General features: G+C 39.9%; 1 protein-coding gene across 1 annotated transcript in view; it reads left to right on the top strand.

Annotated features, from left to right (window-relative positions):
- The window catches only part of LOC149232138 (uncharacterized), a 132,473-nt gene that overhangs the window by 43,568 nt on the left and 62,346 nt on the right, over positions 1 to 26,559 (top strand). Inside the window, exon 3 of the mRNA XM_089379369.1 lies at positions 12,012 to 12,073. Within this exon, the coding sequence (XP_089235495.1) occupies positions 12,012 to 12,073 (62 nt within the window). The remainder of the gene's footprint in view (positions 1 to 12,011; positions 12,074 to 26,559) is intronic.

Below are 26,559 nucleotides of genomic sequence, written 5' to 3'. Positions count from 1 at the left end.
CGAAAACATTGTGTGCAGGTTGAAAAAGGCATTATATTAACTTAGGTAGGTACCCAAAGCTTGATATGCGATGATTGATAATTAGTTGGAGGTAAGCTAATCTTGTAGCAAAGAGACCCTTTTTTCTGTTAACAAATTTGATAAAAATCAGGTGGAAAATTCGGGCATGAGTAAAGTTCTACCATGATCGAAGATTAATGCATGGTGGAATGATGTCCTTAAGGTTTTTTTCCCAATTTTGAATTGACCCAGGTTGTCAAAATTAGATTAGAATTTTGGATTGATTGGAAATTTAAGTTTTCAGATTATTCAATTTTGTTAACGAGAGGGACATTTGTTTGTATTTTGGGCATTTTGGCATGAATCATGGGGTTTCTTGGAAGATAGAAGGGTCTTGGCCATAGTCTTATTCCCTCACCTTAAACGGGGGGTTAATTTTCTCTTAGTCCACCGGGACTGCCCCTAATGGCCTATCACTTTAGGAAAGGGCACTACTTGGGAATCCATGATTGAGATAGTGTGTCCCATCTATCCCTTTTCCATGCTTATCATTTCTGTTCGTACATCACAAGCGCTTATTTCGGGTCAATTAACCATTGGTCTATTGGGATTTAGCACACCCCCTCCCTTTTTCGCATATCTGGGTTGGGCTTGGAAATTTTACCTCAGGAGGTTGATGCAACTAAAAGAAAAGGAAAGAACATATCGTGGCCACAAGAAAGAAACAAAAGAAGGAAAATTATAAAATGCAAAAGATGGCTGGGACAATAACATTAGCACGTGGGCAAAAGCCAAGCATGAGCTCTACCCTTTATCATTATGGCCACCACCTGGTTCCCGGGGCCAATGTTGCCTTACCACATCATGGAAAGGAACCCTTGCATATCTTGACCCTTGGTGGGTGATGAATTGCCCCACCACTAAGGGGGTAACCATTGCTACACATCATTCAAAACATGCTCTCATTTCCTAGAGCTTTAGACAATAATACAAAGATAAATAAAGAAAAGCAAAAGAGAATAAGAGGGGTGGAAAAACAAAGGTCGGGGTAACTCATGCATCCATGGTTGCTACCTCCTCACATTTGTACGCCCAAAATGTGGAATTCCTCATCATTGCTACCCCTTTGATAATGGCATTTGGCCCTGAGACCCCTTTTCCCCTCCATTCCATCATTATTTACATGACAACTATCGTTTGAAGGGAGGACTAAGGACATCTCACTTCTCTTTGGGGATTGGAAACGCCTAATAGGGTCGTCTATTAGTCCCTACCTAGGGTGGTAATGCCATTACACGACTAAGCCCCCAATTTTGGAAAAGGAACCTTGTATGAAGTGTCACATTGCCCATTACTTGCAAGCTTGGTTCACTTAGATGCAAAAATGATTAAATGTACTTGATGATATAAGTTGCAGCACTGGATATTGTGTGTGATTGGTAGGTGGTTTCATTATGGGTTGGGCAACTTAATTGGGGCCCAAGTTCACCAGAGGATCATATTGACACCCACAGGTGCTGCGTTGAGAGCCATGGGTCCTTAGACAGTCATAGAGCATCATTTGCATTCATGGGCACCTTCAACACCCCAGAGCTTTTGCACTTTGCCCTACATTATTCATGGGATGATGCACCTGGACTAGCATGTCCCAATCAGCTTAGCAGAGATCACATGGTTTGGTAGTTGATCCAGGGCCTAGATGAAGTTTGTCTCACCTTTGGAGACATGGGAGGGCTTGCACCATCTTCAGTGCCCTCAGCATTGGAGCAAACACAAAGATTTAGCCACATGGAGACCCATGAGACCTAGTTTTGTGCCCCAAACCATACTTGGGGGTCCACAGGATGATTTGCACCGAGACAGAGGGGCCAACCCCTCCATCATGATTTTAGAGACCCTCTACATCACACATGGCACCATTTGGCCTCAATGCCTACCCTTGGGAAGATTTATGATGCAACCATACGGCTGCTACACCTTCACACCTTATTGGGACTATTTCACCCTTAAAAAACTTTAAAGTTTCATGCCCTCATATACATATATTGGATGTGTAATTTTGGTGCTTTTTCCTTAAAATCGGGACCACTTTAACTATCGAAACCATTACAATATCGGGAATGGTTTATATCGCTTTTAGCCTTAAAAAAACCCCTCGCAACACTTTTATTTGAAATACACAGGAATGTGGAAAATACACGGGAAACCCCGCTCCACACAAATAACCGGATATCAAATATTTATAAGCCTGCTTCTATATATCGGCGGGTCTGTCCTTTGGTCCATCACCTTCCTATTGCGCGCTCTGATCACCGATCTCCGCCGTTCATTCCCTTTTCCAAATCAACGGTCAGCATTCACTTTGAACGTTTAAATAGACACGCCGATTCTCCACTGTCGATCTATGCAGAGTGGATCCGACGGGCCACATTTTATTTCCGGTGGACAACTAACATGGGGATTAACTGCCTGATAAAGCGGTTTCCCTGTTCACCCTCGTGCCACGTGTCAAATGGTGAATGGGATTGGGCGACTGTCATTCAATACCACTTACAGTCCTTCCGCCACCTGAAATACCATACACTGTTACAAAATCGCTTCCGCGATCCAACGACCACGGTTTATCGCGATCTGACGATTACGATTTAATTGCATGTCGCATAGTCGCAATCCTCCAAGCCAGGCTCTGTCTGCTCTAATGCGCCGATCCGATCAGTCTTTCGGACCCGGTATGAATATAAGCCACCCTTTATAAAATTTCAATTCCGGATTTCAAATCCGACTATGGTTTGCTCTCATTTTTAGTTAATTCGGGTTTTTAGCTTACGAGAGCAAAACTATGTAAAAAGACTTCGTCGACCCGCATCAAACAGTGATATTTAGAATAAAGCCCCTGACTTCTATCAATCATACATTTAGGCGTTAAACATAACAAAACTAAGGGATATTCACTGGCCTGAATACAAAGAAAACTAAAGCACAACGAGGGTTTTCGCAGGCCCGATAATCAATCATATACACAACAATCATTCATTCATACTAAGATAATTACAGAGTCTCGCCTTGGCTCGATTGCACAAATTAAAAGACCTCTGTTTCAATTACAATCCACACACTATTCTGCGCTCTTGAATCTTTCTTCTCTGGCCTGATTCTTCAATTAGTGGCCTCTGTTCCTAATCTGCCCATAGGCTTACAAGTTACAACTCCTTCGTGAATCCTCTCTCTCTGTTCCCTCTCGACTTCCCCTTACATATATGTTCCGTCTAACACTTTCCTTCCACAAATGAAGGAATTCACTATATTCTTAGAAATCAAATCCTACTCTAACTAATCAATATAGCTAATTGGCTTGATCTCCATGCAGGGAGGATCACTTGCCATTTTATTCCCAATTCTGTTCAGAATTAGGCAACAAATTAACCACTTACATAATTTGAAATTAATACAATTTAAATAACCAATTCTTCCTCCAAACTTTCATTAGCCACAACATGTGACCACACCATCACATTGCTGGCTAGGTCTAGATGCTCCTGCATCAGACTCCCAAGGTTAAAAATAATCATGATCTCCTGATCATGTGCTTCTGATCTGTGTCCTCCTGGATCCCATACTTTGTTCAGTAGTCTATCCTTGGTTACTGCTGTTGTTGGTTGTCCTTCAGATTTCCATACTTTATGCTGCATTGTCTCATTAGCTATGCTCTCACTGTCTGTTGCTGTTTTCTCCATATATGTTACTGCTTTTTGTTCATCATCATAATTTATGTCAAACTTCCACATTTTAATTTGCAGTTTATCATTACCTTCACCTGTATTATTCTTTCCAGCCAATCTTCCTTCCTTCTTTTGTCCTCCATTTAGTTTATTGGAATGTTGTTGTATGAGTCTCCACAACTCATGAATTTCTTTGTCCACTTCACTTCTCTGATGATGAATACTATCTTCCTGCAACTGGATGTGTTTTTGCATAAGAACATCATAATCCCTGTGCCAATATTGTTCCATATACATTTCTGAAATGTACAAATGCCTTCTCCACTGATCCCCTGCGATAATTCCAGTTCCTCCTTCTGGTTTCTCATTCATGGCTTCACCTCTTCTTACTTCAATGCTCAGTATACCTGCAACTCCACAAATTTCTTGAAAACTAAGAATTCTTCCTGCTTACTTAGGTACTTGGAATATGTCTTCTTCTAGTAACTTAATTTCTGCACCCTTAAGGATCATGGCATCATATTTGTCTGCTTCTGAAATGTCATCTTCAGCGTCTTCATCAATAACTCTTTGTGGTACAATAGTAATCCTGTTACTATTATCTCTTGAACTCATCTCCAGTTCAACAACTTCATTTTGTAAATTCAACATCATTCCATCTTTCTAAGACATTCTGATCTCATCATTCCTTACTTCGATCTGATCTTTAGAATCAACTCCTTGTTTCAATTTGACTTCACGTTGTCTTGTTCCTGCATACAAATATTCACCAGAATCAATCAATTCATCAAACGCAAATGCTTTACCTTGTTTCCTCATTATGCCAACATTTCTGACAACTTCTTTTCCATATAGTCCTTCTTTACTTTGGCTTTCTTCAAGGTCAATAATCTTCAATAACTGTTTAATATCTACAAAGTCTTCTATATCAACCTTCAGTAGCTGTTCTCCTTTGGCTTCAGTCTTCAATAGTTGTCTAATATCTGCATAATTCACTATAGCTATGTTTAACAACTGCTCTTTCCCCTGCATCACAAGATTATGTGAATTTCCTTCTTCTAACTTCTGAAAAATCATATCTTTGCTTTTCCCTTCACTTATGACAACACTAAACAATTGCCTTACTTTAGTGTATCCTGCATTTACACACAAAATATTAGCTTCAAAATTATGAAACACCAAGGTCTTCATAAGATTCTTCATTTGGTTTGTAATAGCTTCATCAATTCTCCTGAGAAAACTCTGTGTTCCATATTCATATGAATGAATCTCTCCCTTTCCAAACATTTCTTTGACCTCAATAATTCCTTTGCCATCCTCCTTTTGACTTATCCTTTGGATGTCATCTGACTGGACATCTTCCTTCGCTTGACTGTAACTTTTCTCCTTATTCTTCCTATGACTGTGAGTAGTCATCTCTTTACCTGTTAATATAACAGTTTCCAATAACTACTTGTCTTCCCTCAAGTTTACTTAACCTGCAAACACACAACAACTTTCAGTTTTCAAAATACAATACCTTTCATCCTCTTTTGATGCTTCAAGCGCCAATCTTCCATCATAGATCTTCCGGATTTCAGCAGATCCTTCTTGCCGTGACTCCATTCCTTTGAGTCTCTCGTTCTCTAACAAATCAATATGAACTTGTTCAAGGTCCCTGAACTCATTCACCAGCTTGTCATTCCACCTTTGTTGCAATAGCTTCCACTTGACCCTTTTCTTCATTCTCCATCTGTATCTTCGATCTTCACTTGTCTTTCTTTGTACTGCCAAACTAATCTTTTGTTCTTCATTCTGCTGCCAATTGCTATACTTCTGCAATCTAATGCCTTGCTCAAATTCATTCTCATGTTGCTGATCATCTCTTTTAAATCGTTGGTTCCTTCCATCTTTATCTTGCTGGATTAATTCTTTTGTTTCCTTAATGTCTCTGAGGACATAACTTCCTTGTTGCTCCTGATCTTCCATTTCACCTTCAAACAATCTTTGCTCAATTTCTCTGATTTCAACATCATATTTATTAATGCTGTCTTCCATACCTACAGTCACATCATTAATTGAAGAGTCTAAACATTTACTTAACTCTATAAATGTTAGAGACATTTCATCCTTATCATGCATAGTAACCATATCCTTTTCTTCATCAGGTTCTGAAAGCTTCATTTCTCCTTCAGGTTCCTTGAGCAATCTTTCCAAGAATTCTATTTCCATGTGAAATCTCTCCAGCAGTTCATCACAACTTTCATTCTCAACTTCATCCTTTTTTCTGGCAATCCTCCTGAGTTATCCTGTTTTCTGCACTATCATATTGCAAAGTTCTTTCATCAATTTCATCAAACAAATTCATTTGTTTACCTTCTTGGAATATCACTATGGCATTTTCATTAGACTTCTGGTCCATATCAGCTTCATCTGACTGTCTTACACCAAACAGAGTTTCATCTATGAACTTTCTATGCTGCAATAAATCAACACCTTCTTCCTCAAAAAGGCATTCTCCATCATACTTCACCTCAAGAGCTTCATTCTTGTTTGTGATAGTTTCATCAGACTATCCATCATCCTCTGCATATCCTGCAAACATACACAAACTATGAGAATTAAAATCACAAGGCTTCATTGCCTCATCTGCTTCCCTTGTCATCATATCTTCTAATTGTTCTAAACTATTCCAATAGTTCATGAGATCTTCAGCTGATCTCCCATTATCCTCTTCACCCAACATTTCACCCTGTTCTGGTCTACAAATGGAAACTTCCATTTTTGTTTCTGCTTCTCTGAGGTTTTTCATCAACCACTTTACCTGTTCTTGTTGCAGCCTTCTCTGCAACTTAGGCCACTTCATTGGCTTCCTCTTCAAGACCCAACCTTGTCTTTGGTTCTCCTCTAGCAGCATTTCTAACACATCGAGTTCTTCTCTTATCTCAGCCATTTCCTTGTCAATCTTTGCTTGACTCATCTGTTTCCTATGGATTGTTTGAGCACTCTTCTCCTCCATCTTGTAGCCTTCTTGTGAACCTTCCATATGACTTTCCATAGGCATCTTCATTTCTGTGTGAGCTTCCACACCTGCAACCAATCAACTTCCTTCTAAGTTGATCTTCTCCCCAAGCTTCTCCTCTGCCTGGTCTCCAAGTCCTCTTTCCTTAGAACTTGCACTGAGCAATCTTGCTCTCTCTCTGGTTGCTTCACTCACTTCTCTTAAGGACTCCTCTGTCCCTATCTATTCCAAACCTCAGTTGGAATGAGCTTCTGCTACGATCTCTAAGAACTTCCAAAAGTTCTTCTACAGTCTTACCACTGTAGTCCTGTGCCCAACATTGTCATTCATTCACCTGCTGCAACTTTCATACCTTTTGTATCATAAATATTCATAAGAAAAACATCCTTCTCGCAGGAAATTTTCTTCCTTTTTCCTGCTCTGATACCAAAAATTGATGCAACCATACGGCTGCTACACCCTCACACCTTATCAGGACTATTTCACCCTTAAAAACCTTTAAAGTTTCATGCCCTCATATACATATATTGGAAGCGTAATTTTGGTGCTTTTTCTTTAAAATCGGGACCACTTGAACTATCGGAACCATTACACTATCGGGAATGGTTTATATCGCTTTTAGCCTTAAAAAAAACCCCTAACAACACTTTTATTTGAAATACACAGGAATGTGGAAAATACACGGGAAACCCCGCTCCACACAAATAACTGGATCTGAATTGTTTATAAGCCCGCTTCTATATATCGGCGGGTCCGTCCTTTGGTCCATCACCTTCCTATTGTGCGCTCCGATCTCCGATCGGTTGATCTCCGCCATTCATTCCCTTTTCGAAATCAACGGTCAGCATTCACTCGGAACGTTTAAATAGACGCGCCGATTCTCCACCGTCGATCTACGCGGAGTGGATTTGACGACCCACATCTTATTTCGGGCGGACAATTAACATGGGGATTAACCGCCCGATAAAGCGGTTTCCCTGTTCGCCCTCGTGCCATGTTTCGAATGGTGAATGGGATTAGGCGATTGTCATTCAATACCACTTATAGTCCTTTTGCCACCCGAAATACCATACACTGTTACAAAACCGATTCCACGATCCAACGACCACGAAGCGCCGATCCGATCAATCTTTCAGACCCGATATGAATATAAGCCACCCTCTATAAAATTTCAATTCCGGATTTCAAATCCGACTATGGTTTGCGCTCATTTTTAGTTTAATTCGGGTTTTTAGCTTGCGAGACCAAAACTATGTAAAAAGACTTCGACCTGCATCAAGCAATGATATTTAAAATAAAGCCCCCGACTTCTATCAATCATACATTTAGGCGTTAAACATAACAAAACTAAGGGATATTCAACGGCCTGAATACAAAGAAAACTAAAGCACAACGAGGGTTTTCACAGGCCCGATAATCAATCATATACACAACAATCATTCATTCATACTTAAGAAGATAATTACAGAGTCTCGCCTTGGCCCGATTACACAAACTAAAAGACCTTTGTTTCAATTACAATCCACACACTATTCTGCGCTCCTAAATCTTTCCTCTCTGGCCTGATTCTTCAATTAGTGGCCTCTGTTCCTAATCTGCCCGTAGGCTTACAACACCCTCTTGAATCCTCTCTTTCTGTTCCCTCTCGACTTCCCCTCTCCAGAAAAGAAAGGAAATTACATATATGTTCCGTCTAACAGTTTCCTTCCAGAAATGAAGGAATTCACTATATTCTTAGAAATCAAATCCTACTCTAACTAATCAATATAGCTAATTGGCTTGATCTCCACACAGGGAGGATCACTTGCCATTTTAGGCAACAAATTAACCACTTACATAATTTGAAATTAATACAATTTAAATAACCAATTCTTCCTCCAAACTTTCATTAGCCACAACATGTGACCACACCATCACATCGCTGGCTAGGTCTAGATGCTCCTGCATCAATTTATCATTTATCACATTGGCTACTAGGTCGTCCTGTGACCTAGAGGTGTTTCTTGCCCATCACTTTATGTTTAGGGGTTTGTAGGCATAATAACACATGTTAGGACTCATATATATTGGATAGATGTCATTTCATCTCTCATCATCACTCAACTTGGGATTTTCGGTCTCCTTAGAGAGACTCACACTTCTTGTTCTGTTGGATCATTGGATGCATTTTGACATTTGAAGCTGATTCTTGGATATCTTTCGGAGCTATAACTTGGCACAATGGGTGTATTTCTTGCATAATTGTCTTGTAAGCACTTCTAATTGTTGAATGATCTATTTTCTATGTCTAATGTATGGAAATATTGATTCTAGATGATGATAAAATTGTGCCCTAATTTGTTGAAAACTTGTTAATTGGTTATCTAGATGAATTTTGCATGCATTACTCATACATGACATTGTAAGAATTATCCTAGTGGTGAAACTCTTGGAAGCTCTTCCCATAAAACTCCATTATTCCTAGAAGTGGGTAAATGCTTGAAATGTGTGCTAGGGCATCAAATTTTAGCCTCCTTAAGAACAAGATTGGCCTATTTTTGATATCCTTAGCTCCATATACCCAAGGGACAAGGCATTAGTCCAAGTCATTGGTGATCAATCATATTTTTCATCCATCTTTTCCCCTCTAAAATTTCGGTCCTTTCAAGGCTAAAGGAGCAATTAGGGCTTGGAGCGAAATTCTAGGGAGAAGGGTTTGATGATTTGAGAGCCTAAACACTTGGTTTGCCACAAAACCTATCAATTTAGTGAGCATCTGCTCAAGTTTCATCCATATATTCTTTTGCCCTAAGAGGGAAACCCTTGTCTTTGTTCTCTCAACTTAAGGACTTATTTGAAGGTTTCATGAACCTTGGCTTAGCTTATTTCATTATAAGAAACCTTTTCTCTTTGGTCTCGACGTTTGGGACCTTAGGTCTTGCACCTCCATTTTCTAGGTCTTTTCATTGAGAGCAAATTGCTTCCTTAAAATAGCCTTTGAATTTATATTGTGTCTCTATCTTGAATGAACCCTAGTGAGATCATCTCATTACCTTATCTATGGCTTATCTACTTTTAATTGATCTCTACCTCTCTTATCGGGATTCCTCCCATTGGTGAAAATCCGTAAAGAGTACGGGGTTTTGGCTGAGGTGACATTGGGCCTCTACCCCATTGTTGTCCCATTGTCTAGTTTACACCTTGTAATGTTTCCCTCTCCAAGGCTTGCTAGATTTTGTGGCAACAAGATGGAGTTCAAAGCATCATTGTATCTTCAACCTGAAGTCTCTATTTTTGGAGGGCAATTGATTGTTTGGGGCAAGAGAAAAACACTATCTTCTCGAAGTTATAATTATGCGAGGCCATTGATGAGGAGGGGCCTCTAATGTCATGCAAGTATCATAAACGCATGTCTTCTCTGCAAAATAGGTATGCTGGTTCAAAATTAGTAACGAACATTCTTTTTGGATGCCATGTTGTGTACATGAATTAAGTAATGCATTAAAAAAATGAGATATTATTCGATTCCCAAGTGAATTGAAAATGGACATAAAAAAATGACATATTATTATATTTAATATTTCATCATCACCAATCACATACAATTTACCATAGATTCACAACTGGAAGGTTGCTAAACCTACCTGATTTCATCTTTGCTTCATTTTCATCAACAATTGGGGAGGGGGGTGAAAGGGGTTTTATTGGTCACTAATACCAGTGACATGCGAGCATCATGGAGGCAATCTTAATAAGATGCTACACATAGGGTGAGACATAAGTTCTTGATGGGTATTTTTGGGATGATTCTAAATTTAAGGTTCAGTTCATTGTCCCAAGATGTGATATATATGTAGATAAAGTAGCCCATGTTTGGGAGAGATACATGAAAGCCTTCACTCTGTTTGGGAGGATCAGATCCATCACAAATAAGGGAGGTCCTAATTTATATTTACAAGTAGAATTATATATACATTGGAGGTAGAACAAGTTGAACACACCTGTTCATATGTCATATTCTGCCTTGAATAAAAAATAATATCATCCTAAAGTAACACAGAAGAGGCCTCATTCCAATGGGAAGAAGGTGATGAAAGGATTCATGAATGCGATTAAGACGATTTGTATCTAAAACTTAGTGAGTTGACCCAAGTTTTATTTTGGCAAGGTGAGTTTGGCTTGTATGAAGTTTTGTATTATAGGTGTATCTGTAGGGTTCTGATAAGCTAGTGGGCACCTCATGGTAGGCATGCCCTAGAGCTACAAGCATTTGGTATAGAATTATTCTCGCAAGTATCCATCTTCAATCCCTCAGAAAAATTAGAGTTCTTATGAGCGTACTCATGTAGTAAAGAGAAGTCATTTGGGATCAAACTTGAAAGAAGGTAGAAAATCTGGTTTACTTTCACTTGTGACTGCACCCTTTGGTTTCTTTCACAGAAAGACTGGGGGTATAGGTATGATCTTTCCAAGAAACAACACCAATTGATAGATGATACTCTATGGATAGATTAGGAGATTGAGCCAGATGGCCTTGTTTGGCCACACTTACAAACCCTGCAAATTAGCCAGAGCTCGAGAGCAATGAGGACACAGAGAACATGTTACTGAGAATACAGAGGATGCAGAAGACACTAACATCGACATTAGTAAATGTTAATTAGGCTCTTCTTGTTTTGATTGATTTGGATCATCTTATGTCCTTTGAATTCAACTGACCTTTCTTGGAGATGAAGCTGTAGTGCCTTTTTATATGGATTCTCCCTTGTATCCTGCTTTCCAATCCTCCCAGTCAGAAGATGCCACTGAGAAGCTGCCTTTTCCCCCTAGTGTTTGAGGAAAGAAAGTGCCCGAAAGAGTTGAAGTGAATGTCAGTGCCCATCCTCTTTCAGAAAATAGGATAAACCTTTGAAATTATGTTTAAGAATTATAAAATAAAGATAAAATCATTATAGTATTAGACAAAAGGCAGTTACTTGCACTCACCTTGTCAAACGTTATGAACTTTTCCTGTATCAATGAAACTTTAAGAATTATGAAATAAAGATGAAATCATTTATAGTATTAGACAAAAGCCAGTTACTTGCACTCATGTTGTCAAAAGTTATAAATTTTTCCTGTATCACTGAAACTAACTTCAGATTTGAAATGTTATTCCATTCATCTTCTCTAACTTATTCTTCAAAATGGTCAAGGAAGTTATAGATCAGTACCTATCATGTTTTCATTGTTTTTCTTTCCACATTTGTCGAAGGGGAATGCTAGATCTCAAAAGGAGGTTCTCAATGACAAGTATGATGACCTTTGCTTAGGTACAATTGGGCATGTGGCACATGGGAAATCAACAGTTGTTAAAGCAATATCTGGTGTCCAGGTAACTTTCATTCTATGCTTTTCCATTTCAGAATAGGTCTGTTTGAAGACTAGTATGGAATGAACTGAGTTATCATGTATGTTTTGTTGACCAATGAGGTCAAACGTATCTACTTCTACTTCTATTTGTATGTTATTTTTCCATTTGGGCAAATTTATGTTTTATTGTTCCGCTTTTTTTGTCCAAACACATGTTTCCATGTTTATATATTCTTCTAAACACTATATGTTTAAGCTTGAGTAACCATATTTGCCATCTGCCTTCAAATGTTCTTCTCAGCTTCCTTCCATGTTGCCAAATCTGAATTCCATTAACGTTGCCATTTCCTCTGTTCATATCTAATTTTAGAGTTCAGATTGCAAGAACATGTTCCCATCAAAATTATCTTTCTATGCTGTTTCGTGATGTTGTGTTCTTGCTGAAGATAATGTCTGCCTTCACTCTCATTTATACTTGATCCTTGCCTGCTTTTGGAATATAGCAGCAATACATTCTCAATAATTTTTTTTGTCTTATTTATTACCGTTTAATGCTGCTTTTCCCTTAGGAAAATTGTAGATTATTCAAAATGAAGAAAGATTACATTCTATATTGTTGAGAATTGTAGCTTGAGCAGGAACTTCTTGCACATGTTAGGCATGCACGTGCGAGAAGGGGTTCAAGACAACTTCTAGTGACCACTTAGTAAAAGTGGGAAATAATACCATCTTGTATTCTCATGTTTTAAATAAAAGTGATAGTTTAATTTCCCTAGATCTCCTAAATCTTAGAAATCTAAATGAAATATTCTAGAGATCTCCTGAATATATTTAATCTTAGTGGTATACCATGGAAGGGATATGATGGACAGCGCATCAGAATTCGAGAAATTAAGATTATCCAGAGCTAAACTTATCTAAATTTTCTTAAAAATTGTGTAACCTAAAGCTAGCTCCTGGATACATCAATAAGATCTGGAGAATATCTATTGACGCATCCCCTGATGATGGACTCACTTGGTAGTCCGAAATATTGGGTTCACAAAAACTCTATAACAGGTCATTCCTCCTCTATTAAAAACTATCCTCACTTGTATGGATTCATTATTTAACAACATCAAATCCTACCATGGAAGGAATATGATGGACAGCGCATCAGAATTCGAGAAATTAAGATTATCCAAAGCTAAACCTATCTAAATTTTCTTAAAATTGTATAACGTAAATCTAGCTCCTAGATACATCATTAAGATCTGGAGAATATCTATTGAAGCATCCCCTGATGATGGACTCACTTGACAGTCTGAAACGTTGGGTTCACAAAAACTCTATAACAGGTCATTCCTCCTATATTAAAAACTATCTTCACCTGTATGGATTCATTATTTAACAAGATTAAGAAGATTAGTATAAAGTAATTGCTAAGATAGGGGAGATTAGTTAAATTGAAGAGATCAGTTATCTCACTCAAAGCACAAATATGACAAGATGGAAGTTGTTACACACATTGTGGACATCAAGAAGACTTAGGAGATCAAAGAAAGATTGTTTGAGCAGATTCAGAGCATAGGAGAGGAGTCAAGGTCAGATCAGATCGAATAGTGTTGTACAACTCAATAAAGTGCAGATCTGAATATCCAACAGGTAGATCTAGTAGATCTGAGTGATTAGCAGGCAGATCTAGCAAATATGAGTATTCAGTAGGCAGATCTAGTAGACTTGAGTGACCAATAAGTAGATCTAGTGCAGATCTGAGTGTCTAGCAGGCTGAAGACTTCAGTTTTGAGGTGTCCTTGTAAGTTTTTATCATTAATGCTAAGCTGATTACTTGAAAAATTATTTTGATTCTCCTGTTTATGTTTTTCAGTTATATGTGTGACTGTTGCATTTTCAGAATTTTAATTCTGTTGTTAAAGTAATTCAAGGTTTGAGTTATTTGATAAAGAAACATAGGACAACAGCCATCTTGAGTTAGGAAAATTTTACATGGTACTAGAGCATTGTCTTTGATTGAGATCTTTGAGGGTTTACAATTGTGGATCAGCTGTCGGAATCAAGGACCAACAGTTAGAGGGTTTCATTAATGTTGCTTGAAGGACTCAGCACACTTGCAAGGCATTTTTTTTTGTTTTATTTTCAAGTCTGGGATGTTTGTGCATTTGATCTCAAAGATGGCAACAACTAACCTCACATTTGAGGATAGATTGGATGGTGCCTCCAATTTTTTTCCCAGGGAAGTCAAGGTGACATTGTTATTGGAAGAGAATGATCTTTGGGATATTGTCAAGGATGTGCTTCCAACTACAGATTCACAACAGTTGGCAGCACATAAAAAATAGAAAGTGAAGGCCAAGTGGATGATTTTGGATGCCATGAAGGACCACCTAACTCCTCACATATCCATGAATGATCACCTACTCTTGCTGTTTGGAAAAGCAATCTGGGCATTCTTTCTAAGTGCACACCCTCTGCACATGCCCCACTACTCAATGTTGAAATCTGGGAGACTAGTGACAATTTCCCTCAAGATTGGCAACATGCTATAGTGCAAGTGTCCCATGCCCCTAGGCCATAGCTCACACATGATGTCACTATCATGTACCAATGCATGAACAATTTTGCCCGTCAACTTGTATAAGTTGCTCTCTCTAACCCCAGTAACCACTGATGTGTCTAGTTTAGACTTCCTCGGACAAATGAGCACCTACCCATTCCTAAACATGGCTACATATCCTCTTTCATGGATCATCGAGTTTGAGAGCAAGTCCTTCTTTAGTCCTGGTATCAATAGCATGTCTTTGGCTTCCAATGTCCCTCCTAACTCTAGTTGCAACTTAATGGTTCGTACCCACTTCATTGCATACTTGGCATCATTATCAAGCTTCATAGATAAATCTAAGTCACTCTCCATCATACTATTAAATAGGTCCCATGCCTCTATCATATAACATGATGCACCACTATCCAAGTATTGATGGAACAAACAAAGTTCATTCTTCAAGTTATATACTCTAGAAGACTTGGAATATGAAGATATCCATTGAGGATAGAAATGTTATATATTAAATGTATGAATTAGAATGATGCTACAATTGAGAGTGAGGGGCTTGCTTATATACCCTAGGCAGGAGTCCCTTTATGAACGGTCATGCCTCCTTAGACATGCCTCTTTGTTTAACTAATTATTACTTTTATTACATATTATTGTGATTATTATTTATTATCTGTATTTATTACTTTTACATAGTTATATTCATAACATTGCTTTCCTCTTCAAAAAGCTTTGTCCTCGAAGCTTGTTGATGAAAGGGCTTGATATCTTTTTTTGCTATGAATGTTATGAATATAATTATATTCATAATGACTGAGCACTCCTTGTGATAGTATTGGTAGATAGACAAGAGACAAATGTTAAGTCATTCTAGAACTTCACTAGAAACTCATCAATCTTTACCTTTATTGATGCTGCTATTTGCCATGTCTTCGTCTTCCCTTTTTCTTTTCCTAACACTGTGATGCATAGTGCCCACTCTTGTGGCAAATGAAACACTTGAGATTGCTCAAGTCCTTCTTCCTAGCTGAGAGGTTCCCCCCTCATTATTACCCTTGGAATCCTTTCCTTTTCCCTTCTTGGCCATATCGGCCAGGTCCAGGTTCTCTTCTCCATCTTCATGCTTGTTGGCTTTTAGACTCCTCTAGAGTCTCTTCCTATAATTCTTTGAAGTCTTGTTTTATCCCACAAATAATTACCTTATGTTCTAAAAGCTCCAACTTCTTCCTCTTCTCCATAGGAACATGGATGTATACTAGACAACCAAAGATCCTCAAGTGTCCTTGTTGCCGCCTAATCCACACCTTCGGTTACGTAGAAGAAATCTTTAATCCATTAGGTGTGGCCTTGGGGAAAAGTCTCGAATCGAGTTGCTATCACTCAATTGCGACTCCTCCCTCCAGGCTAACTCCTAGTGAAGCCAAGGGGTTAGACCCTAAGAAAATAAGCTAAGGCTAAGTAAGCTATTAGCAATGTTAAACAAATTATTCTAGGAGTTCTATTGAATTACCAAAAGCATGAAATTAACAACATGTAACTTACAAGCATATAAATAAACAATTCATAAGCAAACAATATGAAATGACAATAAAGACTAGTGCTAGAAAAGTAATTCCGGACAAATGGTAATTGTGGCACAAAAGATATTCTCGCGAAAGGTTTTGAATTGTGCTCTTAGTTAATTAACTTAATTTTATTAAGTTTTCACTTGGATTATTAGTGGGTGCAATGAAAGGATGAATATGGGATCTATGTGATTGCATGAAAAATACCTTTATCCTTCAAATGAGATCAAGAAGGTTGTTTGGAGATCCAACGGGAAGAAGCTTAGCTTCAAGGCATTCCCCTGATTTCACAAGTCAACAATCCTTTCCCAAACTCACGATAAATGGCTAAAAAGGTTTTCCCTATTAAACTACTCAACCAACACGAGTCCTCTTTGAATCATGCCAAAGATCGAGCTTTTGCTTGCGATGGTTGAGAGCATAACAGGACCCGGTGGGAAGGTTCGCTGTTTTATGCGGAAAATAATCTAATCTAACACCAAAATGAAATCTAATTTATTAAATAAAATAAATCTAATCTAAGATGTTTTGCGGTGCATGGGTTGATTTTAATCCAAATAAGACACACCACAAAAATTGAGACAAAACACAAAAGACCCCCTTTGGGTAGGGGGAATGGGATGCCTAGGGGACTCCCCTAGCTCCCTTAACGTTACAATGGTTGTTATGAATGCTAGGTATCCCTTATGAAAATAGCAAAATAATGGTTTTTAATTTTCTTTTACAAGGAGGAAGATTATGGGTTTCTTTCGGGTTCTTTGGATGGTTCAAATTGGAGAAAATCCAGTAGCACGTCCCCTTGTATGTTCACGAACCTGCAAAAATCAGTGAAGAAAGACTTGTGAAAGATGCCCCAAAACATTTTGGGAACACCCACATTGTAGATGCCCCAAACACTTTGGGAACACCCGCATTGTTAGTAGAAAAATACCGGAAATTCCAAGTGAAATTTATTGAAGAAAAGAAGCAAATTCTACTCTAAAACAACTAAAGAAAAGCCAAAATAAATTAACCTTTCCTAGCTGCTTATTGTTGCTTCTAGGACAACAGCAAATTAGCACTTAATTTGTTGGATATGACAATGAAATTTCATAAAAATAAACAATGATTTTTGTGAGATTTTTCTAGAACTTGTAAGCAAGAAGAAAGGAAAGAGATTGAGTGGAATCTTTAGGCAAATGGAAACTATTGTTGGTGCTTAGTGGGAATGTAGCTCCTTATGTGTTGAAGGACAATGGATACTCTATCCAAAGAGGACCCAATCCTTCAATTTTGAGATACCTGCAATTTCTTAAAGACTTGCCAAGAAAATGGTTAAAATAGGTGCAATCTTACATATGAAACTTGGAAAACATGGCAATCAAAATAGAAGAACATGTAATCTTTAATTTCAAATGTAAGACAACAAGAAGATAAACAAATAACCAAATTTGTTTATCTACTCCTATGGGCAACAACACCCCTTTAGAGGCCTATATAACAAGAAATTCAAGACAATACATTATAAACAATATTACCTCATGTGAAAATCAAGCCACCACACAAGACAAATTCAAAGCCTTTCTTTCATTCCAATACAAATTGATAAAACAATGAACAACAACAATCTCTTCCCCACTCTTTCCAACCTCTAACCAATCACTCGCAATAGAGGATATTGCTTTGTTTTATAGACCAAGAGGGAGGAGTTTCCATAGAGTAGTGCGAATCTCGTCAAACAGTTAAACTTGCCACATGCCCACTTACTCCCCCTAACTTGTCACTTAACTCTTCCTGACTTGTCTCCAACTCATTATTAATTGATTGAATCTAAGTGAGACGGAGACAAGTTAAACATATCACTTAACTCCCCCCTAACTCGTGACTTATCTCCTATCTTGTCTCCAACTCGTTATTAACTGAATATGAGTCTTAGTAAGACTGGAGATTCTTTAAGAATAGGGAGCTAATTTATTCACCTTTTTTGAGTGAATAATAGATTTTCATGAGGAAAATTTAATATTTTTTCTCAAGAAGGGGGTACTAAAGTAAAGTGGGTACTCTGAGCTAGAAAAAAGGTACCTACATGTCATATGAAACCTCCTAGTACAACTTTTATTTGTTACATGAAACTTATTTAAAAATTTATGTTTTATAGGAAATTTTTAATTATTAAAAAATCCTATAAAAACCTAATGAAATTTCACAAGGCTCAATATAATGCCTAGCATGGTAATATAGATTGACCCTAGACTTAGATAACACCTTTAGGGCCTAGTTATTAAGACACACTCTAGCTTTGGAGAATATGAGTGAAAAAATTCAATTAATTATTAATCTCTAAAAAGCAAAAAATAATTAATTAAGGGAAAAAAACACTCTAGAGCAACTTCCTTAATAACCAAGTCCCAAGGGGCTAAGTCTTTTACGTAATTTCATCATGCTAGTAACATTTTTTGAAATTCCACCATGGGGTATGGAAATTGCATAGAGAAAGAAGAGAGCATAAGGGGACAAATTTCCCTGTAGGACTTCTGGACTTGAAACTTTGCCCAGTGCCTTGTTCAACTTCGATGGTTCTCTTCTTTCTCCGCTAGGTACATCTAGCAGGTAACAATCCTCTCTCTGGTTTCACCATTGTGAAAGCCTCCTCAAGAGTCTTGTCCCCCAATATCCTGTGAGGACTCCACTTCTACACATATATTGCATTGTTACACGCCTTTTCCCAAAGAAACATATGCAGCTCCCAGTCATGTAGCATAGCCTTGGCAGAATTGATGATGGATTGATTATTTCTCTTTGCAGCCCCATTCTGTTGGTTCTACGAGATTGTCATATCCCTCTTGATCCTTGCCTCCTTGCAGAAATGCTTGAAGTCATTGGAGGTGTACCCTCCCTCATTATTTGACCTCAAGACCTTGATCTTCTTGCTTGTTTGGTTCACATGCGCCTTGAACTCCCAAAAACAATTGAAGACCTCATCCTTGGTCGTCATGAAGAAGATTCTGTAATATCCCCAATTTTGATTTTTCATTTGAGGAGGTCAGCGAGGATCCTTAGGGTGGTGCTAAGCATAGCATAATTTTGCAATTCGAGCATTGGAGTCAATTTTGATATGGGATACATGAGGACTTAGGAGAATAGGAGAAATTACAACGTTAGTGGAATGTGGGGACCACAAAAAGGAGGTAATTTGACCTCTAGAGATAATTCACACTTGTGGAGGAACAAAGAGAAAGGAAAGAGGTGCGAGTTAGTGGAAAATGGAGTCCAACAAGGGAGAGAGGATCAACTTCTATAAATAAGACAAGGAGGCCTCCATTTGGGATCTTTTGACAATTTTACTTCTGAACACAAGTTTTCTTGAGCTGTTTAGCCAAGTCAACCAACACTGTTTAGCACAATGAATTCCCAAGCGGGAATTCCACCTCTACCTTCAGTGAACTTTGAGTGTCACCCTAGGAGAGTAGAGAGAATTCCATCCCGGGATTTTTTGAAGCCACATCGTAGATCATTTCAGTTGGTGTGTGCTTCTCCTTGGGCATAAAAGAGAAATTTGTGGGGCTGAGTAGAGCTAGCAAAAAGGGGTTGCTTAACAAGAGTTTTTGTAGCAAAAGTGCCTACTAGAAGAGCAGGCTTCCTTTGGTAATTTGCAGGGGTGAGGGTGTGGTATTTTGGAGAGCTGATTTGTCCCAATTTGGCATGCACGGGGGTTGCTGGGCATTTTCAGAGCATCCATTGAGAACAAGAGAAATTTTGAGGGAGTTGGCTAGGAGAGGTAAGGAAATTTGGGGGAGTTTGCAACTACAAGAGGAGAATTTCTAGCCAAGAATTTTGGGCTTCCTACAACATATTTTCTTTTTGCAGCTCACACTGGAAGCTAGTAGGGCCACACACACTTCTTGGGGTCACCGAGTGAAGTTGGAATCAACCCAAAGAATTCCTGAGTTTATTTAGAGAAGGCTCAAACTAATTTTATAGAATTTTCCAGGCGGTACTCGGGCCAAAATCCTACATTCTTATCTCAACGCGTATTGCTGGTTAGCTGGGTAATTCACATCACTTTGTAGGTTCAGTTTGGCTTGGAGTTGAGTGGAACCCTTTTCTAGGTATGGTATTTTTGGGTTTAGGATGAGGAGCTCGTGGCGGCAATTTTAGAGCATCCAGACATTATCTTGAGAAGAAAGTTCAGTTCCAATTGGCAGCTTGTAGCAATTTTTCTGGGTAGTGCGCATTATCAGTTTGGAGCCATTTCGACAATTAGGTCAGTGAGATTTCACCTGGGATTTGCCTAGCTTGCATAACAGTCCTAGGCTCTATCATTCTTTGCCATTTATTTACCCCAATTTCTGTATTCATAAAATGACTCCGTTGTTTGGCTTAGTTTCTTGTGTATTTTCATGTCATGCTTGGAATTTTTTTTATTGTCGTTGCTTCCTTGTACATATCTTTGTTATTTGCTGTAAATTTCAATTTGGTATATTACAGTGGTATTAGAGCATGATCTTGGCTAGCTATGGGGAAGCTAGCAAGATCATGGAATTGTTAGACATGCATGCACAATGATTGGTGAATTTATGGGCACTCCAATGACGCAAAAAGGGAGTATGCAGGAAATCCAGGATGGTATCCACAGGAAAAATGAGATGTTGGCCCAGTTGAGGAAGATAATGGACCAATGCCATATTCTTCCTTATGACAGAGACACTAGATGTGTGCATGTCACGGGGGTGCAGCCATTTACACCATGTGGGGAAATCAACAGAATCAGGGCAACAAAACTCCTCAAAAGGAGTGGAAAGGATAGGGGTAGTTAGAGGGTGAAACTGAGAGGCGCTTTGCCTGGTGGAGACCTGGCTTTAGATATCAGGAGCTTGAGGAGGAGGTTGAGCATGAGGCTGTTGGCACGCAAGAGGAGTACATAGATATACCTAGAGTGACGTAGGAGTCACCCTTGTTGGAGATTCCTTTGATGGCTCCGGTTGATAAGTTAGTTGAGAGAGTAGAGCTTACACTCAGAGGGCCATTTATTGATGAGGTGCCAACAGTTGATGAGGTACCTAGAGCTGTGACTGAGTTTTCAGACGATGGCCATCCGTTGTAGATTGATGAGGTGCCAGGGGACATATTCACCGTTGATGAGGTGGCAGGAGACACAGAGGTATCCAAAGCTGCGATCACGTTTACATATGATATCAACCCACAACAGTTTCATCAACTCTAGGCCAACCTTCTAGCATTGAAAAAGAAGGCCACGATAGTCCAAGGGACCATTCTGCAGTAGAACGAGGAGCTGGAGTGCATGAGAGTGGTTGGTGTCGAGGTAGCAACCAAGCTGACTCGCATTGGGGAGTGGTTGGATTACCTAATGGTATAGCTAGAGGAGTACACATTAGAGCATCGGAGCAGCCCTTTCCAGGCACACATATATGGGGCTAGAAACACTGTTAGGTTACCTCAACACATTGGAGAGAGGGAGGTAGAGTTACCTAGTTAGATCTCACGTGTTGACTAGGATAGTGAGATGGGGCGACATGAGTTGCATAGGGTGCAACATTTGCATGTTGAGGTTATTGTGCATGTGGGTACACGTGCATTGATCTTGCCCTTGGGGTTGGATGGCAAGAGATTTTGAGTTGGTACCCGGAGTCATGGGCTAGACTTATGGAGAGGTTGTAGTCGAGAGTGAAGCTCAATAGGAAGTCCCAGACATTGGGGATACTAGAGGCCTAGGTTGGCATTGGGATCTAGGTGGGGCTTCCTACCATATACTCTAGACGTTGGACGATGGATGTTGGGATCTAGGTGGGATTCCCCACCACATCATGGATTTGGCTGGCGGGGTTATTGGCAGTGTGGCAGATCCGGTGACTAGTCATCCACACACTTTCAGACCTCCATTAGCATTAGTGATGGGTTGGATTGTCAAGGGAGCATGCATACTTCGCTTGTTGGTTGTGTATGGAGTCACAGGATGATTAACATACTATGGCAAGAGCTTTTAAGAGGAGGTGACATCAACATGCCATCAGACAAGGCATTTTATGGAGACGATATTCTCCCATTGATGTATTGGGTATTAGAATCACTGAGGATTGACACAGTAACGATATTTACCCTATCATATGTGGAGTTAGGCTGCTTAGGTCTACCAGGACATATGTGGAGATATGACCCACATTATGGTGGGTTCACTAGCAGAGTGGCAAATACACTGGCACATGTGAGATGCCTCATGATGCGGGGTGGTACAATAGTAAGCAATGGTACCCAATGGGAGCACAAAGGTGTATGGTGGTGTACCTTGATGTGTGGGCTTGCCCTGTGGAGTAGGAGGAGCGATTCTCACCACTTTGAGTTTCTGCATGGAAAGACGATTGCTTCAACACCGAAGGGATGCTAATTGATTCAAGATGATAGGCCAGTTGGTAGCGGTATCCAACAGTGCACAGAGGGGTGCAATTGGGTGTAGTTGTGTGCCAAGGGGCACGAAGATACATGTTTGTATGCGGGGATGCTTGGCCGCGTGTAGTGCTGTGTGACTCTGCCCATTGGGATCTCGGAGCATTACCTCTAGGGAGACCACATGATAGGTATGACAGGTGTGCCATTGGGTGTAGCTCACCCAGGATTGATGAGGATGCAAATGAGTATCATTTGATGATATCCGTGGGGACTCTTGCGCTTGTCCCACTTCTACCTTGTTTGCAGACACACAGGAGTTGGAGGTTGCCTCTTGATGCCTCCATCATGAGCAGCAGGACGCGTGAGGCTCACTCGAGACAGTTAGTTGGGACACAAAGTATCTAGGGAGAGACTTCTCAGCGGATGTGTTTGGTCAGGGTACGAGCTAATAGGTACAGGCTTGGGGAGTGTGTGGCTTGCTGCAGAGGTAGTGTATGCTCTACCCCTGAGTTCTTATTTATGGAGGTGGGCATGAGGGAGCTGTATGGCGCACTTTTGGCAAGACCGTCTAAGGCGTTAGGTGGGCTTGAGGTACAGGGGATGGTAGACTTCGTCTACAGGAGGGTATCCAGATTCTAGGCAGTGACTGGGGGCATGATCAGGAGTTGGGGTAGTAGATTTCGCTGTGGTTTGGCAGGAGTGGAGTAGTTTGGCATATGTGGGACAAATTCTTGATGCTTGGTGCCTGCTTATTGGATACATACATGGGTCGGAGACAAGGCACAAGAGGGTCCCAATAGCTAGTAGTAGGTCACAACAGCAGGCAGGGAAGTTTGGGAGTTGTGGACCTCTAGTGTGGCTATGGGATCCAGGGATCTAGTTGATTGGTGGGACACTCCACTTATTGGTGACTACAACCATGATAACAGGGGATCCAGTTCATTCTCCGGTTGGCACATGGGGAATTGCTGAGGCTTTCATCTTATGCGAGGCAGGTTTTTTCTCATGACTGGGACTAGCCATGGAGTGGTAGTCTCTGGAATAACTGAGTTGCTTTGGTAGGCTGAGCAGAGCTTCCATCATTACGATATTATGGCTGAGAGTTACAGGAGAGAAAGCTCCAGTACACGCATGTTGGACAGTCAGTCATGACCAGGGTGTTGTGGTACCAGCAGGACAGTTTCACACTACAATGGGCATGGGATCTTGGCATCACAGGGCTTAGTAGGACAACTACCCTTAAGGATGAGCTGGTTCTTACAAGGGAAGATCATTTAGATCTTCGATTGGGTTTTAGTGGTTTGTTGTTGGCTTGGGGGACCTCACCAGCATGGCAAGATGATCAACAGAGGGAGATCACGGGGAGCTCATGTGGGTGAGGATTCATCTCCATAGGGGTTGTATTGTATCTTCAGGAGCCTACTCCTGAAGTGCATGATATCAACTACTCAGTAGGGAAACTTCATGTGGAGATGATCAAGATTTTATATTATCGTGATGCTCTACTCTTAGACAGTATGCAGAGGGCTTTTGTAGCTTATACTTGGTTGGGCATTGGGTGGAGCAAGGGGTGCTTCATGCTGATCAGGATGTCTTGGGATCTTGGTATCGAGGGATTCCTTTATGATAAGATAGTGCATGGGGTAGGGATGATTCAGTGGCACATTTGCGAACTCGGTATTGTTTGCAGTGATCGTTTGGGCTAGTAGATAGTGGGGGCGCTTGTTTAGGCATTGCTTGAGGACAAGCAATTTTTGGCAGGGAGGATTGTAATATCCCAATTTTGATTTTTCATTTGAGGAGGTTAGCAGGGATCCTTGGGGTGGTGCTAAGCGTAGCACAATTTTGCAATTCGGGCATTGGAGGCAATTTTGATATGGGAGACATGAGGACTTAGGAGAATAGGAGAAATTACAACCTTAGTGGAATGTGGGGACCACAAAAAGCAGGCAATTTGACCTCTAGAGATAATTCACACTTGTGGAGGAAAAGAGAGAAAGAAACCAGTGCGAACTAGTGGAAAATGGGGTCCACCAAGGGAGAGAGGATCAACTTCTATAAATAAGGAAAGGAGGCCTCCATTTGGGATCTTTTGACAAAATTTACTTCTGAACACAAGTTTTCTTGAGCTGTTTAGCGCAAGGAATTCCTAAGCGGGAAAGCCACCTCTACCTTTGGTGAACTTCAAGTGTCACCCAAGGAGAGTAGAGAGAAATACATCCCGGGCTTTTGTAGAGCCACATCGCAGATCATTTTAGCTAGTGCGTGCTTCTCCTTGAGTGCAAAAGAGAAATTCATGGGGTTGAGTGGAGCTAGCAAAAGGGGTTGCTTGACCAAAGTTTTTGCAGCAAAATTGCCTGCTAGAATAGCAGGCTTCCTTTTGTAATTTGCAGGGGTGAGGGCATGGTATTTGGAGAACTAATTTGTCCCAATTTGGGCCTGTGCAGGTGTTACTGGGCATCTTTAGAGCAACCATTGAGAATAGGAGAAATTTTGAGGGAGTTGGTTGGGAGATTTGGGGAAGAGAAGTGTTCAACTATAGGAGGAGAAATACTAGCCAAGAGTTTTGGGCTTCCTACAAATTTTCTTCTTACAGCTCACACTAGTAGCTAGTAGGGCCATACACACTTCTTGGGGTCACCGGGTGAAGTTGGAATTTGTTAAATTTGGCAATTAGGGCGAAACATCACTTTGGATAGCTCTTATGAGGCAATTGATATTTTTCTTGGATTCCTCTTTCCGAGATGTGTAGGATTGATCTAAAGATCATCCCATTTTGACATATACAAATGAAGTTATGAATTTATTTTGATTATAGACAAATTGTCAAGGTCGGCCAGCGAACTCATGTAGGCTCAAAGGCCCAATAGTCACGTCTATTCATCCTCAACGTTAGCCTATAAATACAAGGAGCCGCCTCTTCATTTTGGCATCACTCTCATTCATCTTTCTCTCTCTCATCTTGATTGGGTACAGATTTCTGGGCTTCTCTCTCTCTCCACACGTGCGAAGGAAGGTCTGATTTTCTAGCTGTTGCGTTGACCAGATTTGACTGAAATTTCAGGATGTCGATTTTGACCAACGTTGACTTCAGTTTTGTGAGGGAGACTTCTGTTTGGGTAGGCCATTGTTTTGGGCACAACAATCGAGGTAGTTTAACCCTTGCGTTGACCAGCGTTGACTTCCCTAGTTTTGGTTGCTGCGTTGACTTTAGTTGACCAAGTTTGACTGGTTAATTTCACACTGTTTTGGACTGCATTATCTCGCTGTTGGAGGCCGAGTTGACCAAGGTTGATCGAGCTGCTTTGGATGTCAATTTTAGCCTTGTTGACCAGTGTTGACTTTCTGGTTAGGGCTTTTTGTTTCTACTATTTTGACTGATCAGTTTGGGCAAGTGAATATTGTAAATTGTACTCTCTCTCTCTACTGAACTTTTGAAGAATTATAAGAAGAATTGATCAAGGGTTTCCCCAAATTGGGGTTTGTCCTTGGTTGGTGCCATATCTTGTGTCCTCTTGTGTTGGCTTGTCTTCTACTATTGTTGTTTATGTTCTATCTGCATTTTACTATCATGATGATGTGATTGCTGAATTGGATATTGATATTGGGCTAATAAAGAAATTGAAGTAAAATTGGTCTAAGCATAGAACATACCATTGTTATCTTAAAAGTAACATGGTATCAGAGTTGAGGTGAAGACAAAGCCCAAGCAAGAGTGAGAGAAGCAATCACTGATCAAAGACAAGATTCAATGGCTTCCACATCCTACTTCAAGTCTGATGATAAGCTTCATGATAAGTCTGATTATCATGCATGGAAGATGTCTCTTGATTTGACATTAGAAGAACAAGATGTGATGGATTATGTACAGGGAAAGATTTCAGAACCTCCTTCTAATGCACCGGCTACTGCTAAAACCAAATACAAGAAAGGTGAAGTCAAAGCCAAGAAGATCATCAGGGATTCTATTCATAAGCATTTAGTTGCTTACATTTCTGATTTGAACAC

The sequence above is a fragment of the Pinus tabuliformis genome, chromosome J (genome assembly GCF_031772625.1).
Source record: "Pinus tabuliformis cultivar Carrire ecotype Pingquan chromosome J, CPIR1, whole genome shotgun sequence".
NCBI lineage: Eukaryota > Viridiplantae > Streptophyta > Pinopsida > Pinales > Pinaceae > Pinus > Pinus tabuliformis.
This window is presented reverse-complemented; position numbering and strand designations above follow the sequence as displayed.